General features: G+C 37.9%; 4 protein-coding genes across 4 annotated transcripts; 3 read left to right on the plus strand and 1 right to left on the minus strand.

Annotated features, from left to right (window-relative positions):
- Positions 1-154: 154 nt before the first annotated feature.
- Positions 155-4,475, plus strand: CBG03139 (the record flags this gene model as incomplete). The annotated part of the gene is made up of 9 exons (XM_002631271.1): positions 155-319; positions 374-500; positions 543-793; positions 839-991; positions 3,640-3,775; positions 3,823-3,941; positions 4,039-4,134; positions 4,268-4,378; positions 4,425-4,475. 9 exons carry the CDS (start codon positions 155-157, stop codon positions 4,473-4,475), a joined length of 1,209 nt encoding a protein of 402 aa, XP_002631317.1.
- CBG03140 lies at positions 1,138-2,815 on the minus strand (the record flags this gene model as incomplete). Its single annotated transcript, XM_002631272.2, has 6 exons — positions 1,138-1,297; positions 1,350-1,540; positions 1,622-1,751; positions 1,802-2,075; positions 2,125-2,651; positions 2,700-2,815. 6 exons carry the CDS (start codon positions 2,813-2,815, stop codon positions 1,138-1,140), a joined length of 1,398 nt encoding a protein of 465 aa, XP_002631318.2.
- Positions 4,476-5,003: 528 nt separating the features above from the next.
- Positions 5,004-6,838, plus strand: CBG03138 (the record flags this gene model as incomplete). Its single annotated transcript, XM_002631270.1, has 5 exons — positions 5,004-5,066; positions 6,200-6,311; positions 6,356-6,450; positions 6,495-6,597; positions 6,648-6,838. 5 exons carry the CDS (start codon positions 5,004-5,006, stop codon positions 6,836-6,838), a joined length of 564 nt encoding a protein of 187 aa, XP_002631316.1.
- Positions 6,839-7,093: 255 nt separating this feature from the next.
- On the plus strand, positions 7,094-9,102 carry CBG03137 (the record flags this gene model as incomplete). The annotated part of the gene is made up of 3 exons (XM_045242261.1): positions 7,094-7,104; positions 8,304-8,910; positions 8,992-9,102. 3 exons carry the CDS (start codon positions 7,094-7,096, stop codon positions 9,100-9,102), a joined length of 729 nt encoding a protein of 242 aa, XP_045092115.1.
- Between the last annotated feature and the right edge of the window lie 1,429 nt (positions 9,103-10,531).

Genomic DNA, 10,531 nt, shown 5'->3' on the forward strand with positions numbered 1-10,531 from the left:
AAAGGGAAAGAATTGTTCAATGATACGAATAGACTCCAATGATAAATGCCTGATAACTGACAAGTAGAACGTGATTCTCGACGAAATGTATCTAGAAGAAACTGTCTACCTTGTTTCTCTCCGATTGACCATCAAATCAATTCAGGCAAAAAGAATGAATTTGTTACAACGATTCTCGTTGTTTACCTGTGGAAGTCTCAGTCGATATCAGTCGGTGATAGCAATACAATCAGTTGACAAGAAACAATTCAACAGTCGAAAATACTATTCTACTGACGACATGGCAGCTCCTGATGAAAGCGTTGTTTCTAAAGATGAGGTGAAAATTCTATGCTGAAGAATTCATAGTTTTAAGATTATAAAAATTTTTCAGATGCGAAGATTCATGGTGGAATGCATGACGACAGCAGGTGCTACTGAATCTCACGCTACACAACTTGCTTTGGTACTATTGGAAGGAGATGTTCGTGGTCATTATTCTCATGGACTCAATCGACTCGGTAATTTAATGAATCTTTCATTGCAACAATCCTTATTTTCAGATATGTATGTCCGTGATGTTCAACAAAATGTGTGCAAAGGAGATGGTGAACCAGTTATTCTGAAAGAGAAAGCTGGAACCGCATGGGTAGATGGAAACAATCTTCTTGGTCCCGTCGTTGGTAATTTCTGTATGGATTTGGCTATCGAAAAAGCGAAGAATGCTGGAATTGGATGGGTTGTTGCTAAAGGATCGAATCACTATGGAATTGCTGGATGGTACGCGTTAAGAGCAATGAAACAAGGGATGCTGGTAACATTAACTTGTATCTTCAAAGCGTATTTCGGTTTCTTTTAGGGAATGTCCATGACAAACACATCGCCAATATCGTATCCAACAAGAAGCGCTGTTCCTGCGTTGGGAACTAATCCTATTAGTCTGGCAGCTCCTGGAACTGGCGACGACGCCTTTGTACTTGATATGGCATCAACAACAGTTGCTATTGGAAAGGTATTCATTGGGGATGGGGAGACTTTAAAATTGTCATATACGAGTTGGGCAAACGCCAAAAATCAATGGTAGTAAAAGCCTAGAACGACTAGAGATCGGCCCAAATACAGAGAATTATTGTTAGGGGAGAGAGAGAATGGGAAGATTCAGTTAGTCTTGTCCTTCTTGAATGTCAGTTGAACGACATCAATGTGGTCGTAGGAGAAGAGAGCAGCGCATAGGCAGAAGTAGAATTGCCATCTGCGATGGAAATCATCTGGCAGCTTGAACTTTGTCTCAATCTCTTCTTTGGCTTTCATCCAGGCACTGGAAAATTATACTTGTGAAAGATCGGGTCCAATTGGATTACTGTACTCACAAGAACCAATGTTCCAATGTCATTGAATAATGATGACCCATGCTAAATAGATCAGTCTGTTTCAAGGTCTTTGGAAGAGATTGAGAAATGGCACCCAGAGATGGCAAATGACCTCCAGGGAAGATATACTTCTTAATGAAATCAGAAGAAGAACGGTACTGGTCGTAATAGGCGTCTGGACAAGTGATGGCCTGAAATAATTCGAATCATGAAATTAGTTTTCTTGGTTTTCTTGGTCTTTTGGTAATTTAAAAAGAAAACATATTACAAACCTGAAGAGCTGCGATTCCTCCAGCAGTGAGAACATCGTTGATGATTTGGAAATACTGTGGAAGATATTTCTCTCCAACTGCTTCAATCATTTCAATGGACACGACACGAGTGTATTTTTCTTTCACTAATCTGAATGTTTCTGAGTTTAAGAAAATGGATGCTAGACAACAAAGACCTACCTGTAATCCTGGAATCGAAGCTCGATTCTTCCCTCGAGTCCAGCCTCTACAACCTTTCTTTGTCCCCATTCTAGCTGTTCCCTGGAGATGGTGATTCCAGTCCATTTGCATCCAGTACGCTGAACGGCACGAATAGCAGCAGCTCCCCAACCACATCCGATTTCAAGAACGTGATCTTCGGCTTTCAATTCTAGTTGATCAATCAGACGATCGATCTTCTTGTACTGAGCTTTTTCCAGTTCAACAAAATCGACATCCGTGACTGGCTTCTCAGCTGGAAATCCGATTTTTAGAGCAATCATAAAAATCAAAGTCTGACTTACCATCGAAAAGAGCACAAGAGTATGTCATTGACTTATCCAAAAACAACTTGAACATGTCGTTTCCGAGGTCGTAGTGAGCCTGGATGTTCTTGGTACTTTGAGTGAGAGTATTCTCTTGTAGCCAATGCTGAATGTAGTTGACAACTTTAGCAATCTTGCGAACAATATTAATGGCAAATTGCGAGACTTGAGATCCGAAAGATTTGGTTCTTGGTTTGTCCCCATGTTGAGCCTTGTACGCTGCTTGTGTTTGCTTTTTGCTGCGAATCAGAAGACGAAGAAATTCAGTTGGATTTGGAGAACACGACCAGTCATCAGCCATGTAAGTCTCTCCAAGTCCCATCTTTGGATCCAGAAGCATTAGCCAACAGAAGTGGATTGGGTTGTGGATAGTAAGGAGAACTGGTTTTGATGGTGCATTGTTATTGTTAGTTTCTGCGATATTGCCAAACTCAGAATCGAAGTTCACTGATGGAATTTGCAATAAGAGTCTTTCACTGGATTTGGCCAGGAAGGTGGCAAAGAATCTAAAATTTTGAGACTTGATTGATTCAAAAAACTAAAAACCAACTCACTTCCGGATAGATGGAATACACAAATGTGTAACGATGAAATTGTAGAAAACGTTTGCTGGTGGTGATGGAGGCGCTCTTGCCGTCTTCATCTCGTGTGAACTGACTTCCGAAGCCATCACTACAAGCAGGAAAAAAATGATTTTAGGTAGATCTTTGTTCCAGAGGGTACATATAGAGGCGGGACTAAGAGTTTCGATTCTAACTAGTTCCATTATGTCATAGGTGAAGAGTTGAGTCAAATGAAAATTCGATTAGTGTTTTGTGACGAAGTGCATCGGGTAAATGTGGGAAGATCGGGACATAAAAAACTGTTTTTTTGTGATTGGGATACAAGGAGGTGTGAAGAAAGAAAAAAGAAAAAAAATTAGTGTCATTCAGACAACATTCTGTTGAGTGCTTACTGAGTTTTTTTTTTGCTGGTTCAGTTTAAGACGACGTGGCGAACAGGAGCTCGTGGATTTGAATGGAAATCTGTAAAACTGGATCAAGGCCACTGCGAGGTCATTCAAAAATGAGAGTTACAGAAAAATGTAACGTGAAGAAGGTAGCTGATAATCTGGGAATCTAAAAGAAAAGGGAGAGTGATATCTATCTAGATCTTTTTGATTTCATTAGGCAAAATAGGAATAAAAAGTAGAAAAGGAAGCAGTTTCAGTCTAGAAATCACTTGAAACAAAGACATAGGCTACACGAAGAATCTTGAAAAGAGGATCAATGATAAAGAGAAAGTGGTGAAAAGGAAGAGTGGAGACGGTGTGGAATAGGAGAAAAGTGAACAGGAGAGAAGCAGAAGAAGGCAAGAAACAGAATGACCCAAATCGGTGCGCGGATCCTCCGTACTTTGCATCCACAATGCGAATTGGTGATGGAGAAGCGTTGTGATCATCTTTGAAATAAATATCTAGGTGTTGTGTTTTACAATCAAGCATCTATGTTTCAGGTAGAATTGGCAGCCAGAAAAGAGAATCCAGTGCCATTATCATGGGGAGTAGGAGCTGGTGGAAAAGAAACGGTTGATCCAAAAGACGTACTCAACGGAGGAGGACTACTTCCATTAGGTGGAGTGGAAGTCAGCGGTATGATTTGGAGAAGAACGTAAAACTGGATAATGTGTGATTTGTAGGAGGCTACAAGGGATACGGATTGAGTTCGATGATAGAAATTTTCTGCGGAATTTTGGCTGGAGCGCATTGGGGACCACATGTCAGAAAATGGATGAGCACTAACGCAGAAGCTGATTTGGTGAGTAGAAAATCTGGAAATCTGTAACAAGATAGTCCATTTTAAATTTGTTATGTGTACTGTAGTTTTACATTTTAACAGAAAGTACTGTTTCCAGGGTCAATGTTTTGTGGCGATTGATCCAGACGCATTTGCACCAGGATTCGCCGAACGCCTACAGGACTTTATGCAGACAATGAGAGCCTTGCCAACGGTAACCACTTGAGACATTCGTTCAATTCGAAAAACACTAAAAGTCAAATTGACAAATTGTTAGGTCATTCGAACTATCGTTCGAATTAAGGAAATGTGACTTGAAATGTCAATAGTTCTCTATTCAATTTCAGTCGTCTCCATCGTTCAAAGTGGAAGTCGCCGGGGACATGGAGCGGCGACATGAGCTGCTCGTGGAGCAACTAGGAGGGATACCGTATCACAAAAACCAAATCACTTTCATTGTAAGACTTTAGTTTCTTGCAATTCCAACACTTTATTTCTTTTCAGAACGATTTGGCGAGCAAACTTGGTGTCAAGCCAGTCACATTGATTCAATAACTTTCTTTATTGTAATGCACCCGATGTATAGAATTAGAGTTTTCTTTTTCAGATTTCAATTTCAGAAAATAAAAAAGTTCACATTTTTCAAAACATTCTATCTTTTTGACATCTCACTCAATCATCTTTTTTTCAAAACACTTTCTTTTTTTTTCTTATTTCTTCCTCTTCTTCCTACTCACTTTCCCCCAGCTGACAAACCAAAGCATCCTGTGATAAATGGTGGTCTCAACTGCGTCTCTAAGATGTGCGTGTAGTGCACGAAAAACAGCTGCTTCATCACGGTGCGAAGCAACTGTCGTGGCTTCTTCTTGCTCCTCCTCTATGTTCGTCACCAGCCATCAGTACGTCTTCTCCAAAGAATAAAAGATTCTTCTGGTCACACCACGTTTCCCGAAGACCTTCTTTTCTTCTTCTTTTTTTTTTGGGGTCCAGTGTTTATTCGTGGATAAGAGGCTTCTCCGTTTTTGGTGACGCCTGCATATTTTATAAACATTCCTCTTTTCCGGAAAACGGAAAAGAGAAGGAATGTTTCGATCTGAAGACGAGCCAGTGGGAAGAAGATGTACAAAATATAAACTGACAATGAGGGTGAGTCCTTTGCTTCTTCTTCTTCCTCTAATTAGTAGTTCTACAACCACTGCCACAATCCTCTGTCACGTTTCCGGTGCACTGGAGATCTTGTAAATGTTCAAAAGACCCCTTTAAAAAGTCCTAGAAATTCTTATTCTGCTAAATAAAAAAATATGGTAAGCCTATTTTCGTAGAGTTTTCTTTTTGGAATCAAAGAAGCCATAACTCACAAAAATTGTTTAGTGAACATCTCTCGAGGGATTCAGGGATTTCAAAAAACGTCGAAAACATGGATTTTTAGATGTTTCAAAAATCAACTGAACTTTTTAAAATATAAGAAAAAAGTTCATAGGCGGATTTAGTATTGCGCACTTTGAGCTCAAGTATCTCAGTTGCTATGGGAGATATCAAAAATCTGTCAACTAATAAAATATTGGTGATATTATGAAAAACATTTTATCCGTTGATAATTTTTGATATCTCCTAAAGGAACCGAGATAATTGAGCTCAAAGTGTTATGGTATTCGCTTGAATGTTATTTTGGATTCTGAGAAATTCAAGGTTTTCATCCGACAGAAACTCTTCCAGATCTTTTCTGAAATTACTTTCAGAGTCGTTAATTCATTTTTAGGTTAAGATACTAATAAAAATATTCTCTAATAAAAGAATAATATAGCATAGTTGAACTTCAAAGATCCCCAAAGTTGAGCCTGAATAGTTAATTGGGGGTGTATCATCTATCTTTTTTCCTTTCCACCCTGAGTAATTTTTGGATCTTCGAAGGTTCATCACAGAACTTATGTAGTGATGATCTGGGGGTATTCATGAATATGAGTTGTCAAAGTTTCAGTCATCCGCAATTACCAGATTATATTTCTGTAAGTCTGAAATAAACCGTATTTCCTTCGAGCTCAATTATCTCGATTCCTGTGAAAAATATCGAAAAGTTGTCAACTAATAAATTATTCATAATGTTATCACCAATAGTTTATCAGTTCACAGATTTTTTATATCTTTCACAGAAATAGAGATATGTGGGCTCAAAATTGACGGCTTTGGTGGCCTTCGATTAGAGGGAATACGGTAGCTGAAACTAGGAAATATCGATTTGAAAACATTAAAATTCAAAGTTCAAAATCGAATCGTTTCAGTCTGCATCCATCGTCGTTGCCATTATTATTCTCATTGCTGAAGTTTCTCTCGCAGTGTATGAATACATTCACTGTCGAATAGATGGAAATCCCTTACCTGCTGTCTTTGCTGGTAACTCTTGTTTTCAAAAAAGTTGATTTATCAAAATATTTTAGGCATTTTCTCAGTACACTCCATCTTTACAACTTTCTACATTGTTGGTGCTTTTCGACTCGTGGAATGTTTTATGGTTCCTTGGCTAACATTGCAGGTAGTCATTATAAATTCTGGGGATTTTCAACGAAATATTTCCAGCTGATCTTTCTAACAACATTCGTATTATTTGTGATTGTTTGGTGGATTGCTACATTGCTATCCATATTCAATTTAGTTCATTATTATCATACTACGAGTGATAGTGAGTTCTTTAAAAAAATATTCAAAATAAAAGAAAACAACTATTTTCAGAAGGATTGACAAATAAGGAGTTTTTCGTCCTGACTGGTGTTATTTTGACAATTGCTCTTCTGGTTTCCATCAAACTATCTCATATTCTATACAAAGGATTTGTGGCCGTTCGAAATCAGAATATGGCTCGTTACCGAATCACCGAAGCAATTCAACGAAAAGATTCAGTTCTAAAACCTAGTTATGTCTAATTGTTTTTGTTTCTTTCCGCGTCATTTGATATCATCTTTCAACTTTTCATCTCCCAATCGGGTATCTATAAAAATTGTCCCCATCCAGTTTCGTTTGGTTTGACACTAAAACACATTCGACAATCAACAGATGTTCAACGATCAAATCAGAATCTTTCGATATCTGGTATTCCTTGAATTTCCGAATGAAATCGAAAAAAACGAATCGACGGAAATCATGTGCCACCTGGTGAGAAAAGACGGAAACACAGAAATATGACAGATTGGTTATTTGAGAAAGAGAAAATATAGATGAAAACAAGTTTACGGATTGGGTTTCATTGGTTATTTTTCTTGAACTTGAAAACAATGAAACAGGAAGTGATCAATTCTAGAAAAATCGAAGACAAAGTTCGTAGCGAAATGAGCATACTTGTGAATTGGTCCCTGGCGGATCTTCGTCAGATCTGTCATAGTTTATTTTCATGAAAAAAGTTATGGACAAAGCGGGAAAAACGGGTAGAATGCGGCTCTGGCCGGATCGGCCACCTTATGGCTCGTAACTCTGTTCATAGACAAGATACAGCTTTTTAAATAACATCATTTTGTAGTACTCGTCCAGTTCTATCGAATCCGATTTAGTTGGTTAAAAATATAAAACTATGACACGGCCCGGTTTACAGATATGAAAACAAGGGAATTTTTAGAAATCCGGAAAGCTTGGCAAACTGAATCTTTCAGCACATCTATGGACATTTCCAGAACTTGGAATTATTGAATGGCTGAACCGAAAGATTGGAGCTACAGTAATCCAAAAAAACTTCCAAGCAAATGACTTCCCATCGGTTACTGCAAATTATGTGATTCTACTAACTAGGTTCTTTCAAAACTGGTTTCCCTTTTTTCAGTTATATATTCTGCTGACTCAAATTCAACTATTTTTTATTAAACAAAAAAACTTTGGAGGTCATCGGAACATCTCCAAATTTTGGTTTACATCTTTTTGCTGCTTTTTCAGAATGCAAGATGACGAAGCATTCGTCCACTCGTCAGGGTCATTTTTTCTACTAGTAACGGGTCATCAGAATTTCTGCTTTTTGTCTTTTTTCCAAACTGAAAATTACTTTTTTCCAAAGTTCGTCAAAGTTTGACTCATTTTCCATTTCGTTTTCTCGCCCGCCCACTCGCGGTCGAATCAGTATAAGTGGACATAAGACAGGTTACCTGACCAGTCGTTCTCTCTTTCTTTCGTATCAATTTGTTTTTTCCTTGTCTCATCTTGTCCCGTATTGATCTGGTGTGATTGCGTTCAAGATGTTTTCAATTCCTCTGTCATCTATTATTCTTTTTTATTCAATTTCTACTGCTTCTCTTGTTAGGTGAGTTTTTTTAACCAAAAGTTTTAAAATTTTTTTCGCGATTGATTTTTTTAATAGAAAATTTCAAATTATTCAAAGTTACCCAAATACTAGCTTTTTGATTTCAGGCATCGTCGAGGAGCGTACATGTCAAGTTCCTATTCTCGACCTAGTTATGGGGCAGATCGATGGAATCAGAATAATTACAATCCGTATCAAAACTATAATCAGAACCACTATCAAAATGATTGGAACCAGAATCAATATGGAAACAGAGTTGGACAATATGGGTCAAGTTACGGAAGACCATCCAATTATTCCCCTCCACAATCCAGTTATGGACCTCCAAAATCATCATATAGTAGACCAGAACCCACTTATTCTCCATATTCTCGCCCTACATCGTCTTATGGACGGCCTCCACAATTCTATCCACCACAACCCGCTCCAGTCGAACCTTCTGTTGGTCAAGTAGTACCTCCAGTACCTCCAGTTGTGACTCCATCTGTAGACACGCGACCAGTAGCACCACCACCACCAGAAGTTCCAGCTCCAGAACCAGCTTCACCAGTTCCAGTCCCACCAGTACCTGAACCTGTTGCCCCAACTCCATCCGGTCCCCTATTCGGAGGAGTTGAGCCAGGAGCCGGAGCGTTGTCTCCAGGAGGAGTGCCACCTCTTCCGCCAACCGATGAAGAGATGACTAGGGTGGATGCAGCTGAGAAAGAGAACGAAGTGAGTCTAATTTTTTATTGATCAGAGATAGTTCTAAATATTGTAGAAATGTTAAATTGATATAACTAAATCATATTCCAGGTTCGAAAAGCTCGAGGAGGACCACCAGGAATCAACGTAGATTCGATTGTGGAAACGGGAACACTTCCACCTCAAGCAACCGTTCCTGATATTCCGATGCCTCCAGTCTGATCCTTTTTGAAACTTTTCTGTACAGTTTAAAACATATTACGGTTATTTTTGGTTGTTGTTCACAACAAACTTTTCGAATTCAATAAAATTGAATAGGCAAGCTTTGTTGAGCAGAAAAAGAAGATGCTATAGAACCTGTAATAGAAGGGCCCCACACTGTCAATTTTGAGCTTAATTGTCTCGATTCCTTTGAAAGATATCAAAATTTTGTCAACTGATAAAATGTCTGTCGACAAATTTTTGATATCTTTCACAGGAATGGAGATAATTGAGCTCAAAGTTGACGGTTTGGGTTTCTATTAGAGGAAATACGGTATATAATGAACCTAAACAAATGGAAGTTTTTTTTTTCTCAGGACTTGATTTTTTTGCTACTTCATTGATCATCTATGCACTTGATTTAGGTATAAATGAAGCAGAAATTATTTTCTCACAGTTACCGTAAACACTTTAAAGGTGGTGTACGGTGAAATTTTTTTATTGCATCAAAATGTGCAGAAATGCATGTAGATTGACATAAAAATAAAGAAAAAGTTCAAAAAAATTCCTTTATCGAGAAAAACGCATCGAAAAATACGCTAAAAGCCCTTAGGGACGAGGTTTTTTCTAGGCCGCCCGGTGAGTAAATCGGTTTTTCAAGATTTTTCAAGGTTTTTGTCAATTTTTCTTCCAGATACATCGGAAAATTTGAAAAAACAGTGAAAACGAGCGAAAAAAATTTTAAAAGTTTGAATTCGCGCGCTTTTACTCACCGGGTGGCCTAGAAAAAACCTCGTCCCTAAGGGCTTTCAGAGTATTTTTCGATGCGTTTTTCTCGATAAAGGAATTTTTTTTGAACTTTTTCTTTATTTTTATGTCAATCTACATGCATTTCTGCACATTTTGATGCAATAAAAAATTTCACCGTACACCACCTTTAAAAGAGTATCATCCAATTTGTTAACTTTGAGTCCATAATCTCATTTTCTGTACAAGATATCAAATAGTAGTCAACTGATAAAATGTTTATCATAATATCCAAAATAGTTCGTCTGTTGATTGCTTTTCGATACCTTTTGCAGGAAAAGAGATATATGAACTCAAAGTTGAAAATTTGAGTGCCGCTCTATTCGAGTGTTTATGGTAATCAATTCTTGATGTCTATTGCCGAAAAATATGCATTTTTCTCATTTGTCTTCTTAATCTTTTGAACAAAATTTGACTACAAAACTCAAAAACAAGCCACAGAATATCTCGGTTTCTATGGAGACGACGAGATAACTCACATAAAACGTGCAAACTGGAAAAAGCAGAAGAAGCCCTTTATGGTCAGATTAGTTCAATATTTAGTGGGATTGGTTTTTTAGTTTCTCCTCCTCTTACACTCATTTCAGATGCCCACTCTTCTCTATAAAAAAGCAAAGAAAATATCTGAAAATCAATCTAATCT

The sequence above is a fragment of the Caenorhabditis briggsae genome, assembly GCF_000004555.2.
Source record: "Caenorhabditis briggsae complete genome, chrII, whole genome shotgun sequence".
Taxonomy (NCBI): Eukaryota; Metazoa; Nematoda; class Chromadorea; order Rhabditida; family Rhabditidae; genus Caenorhabditis; species Caenorhabditis briggsae.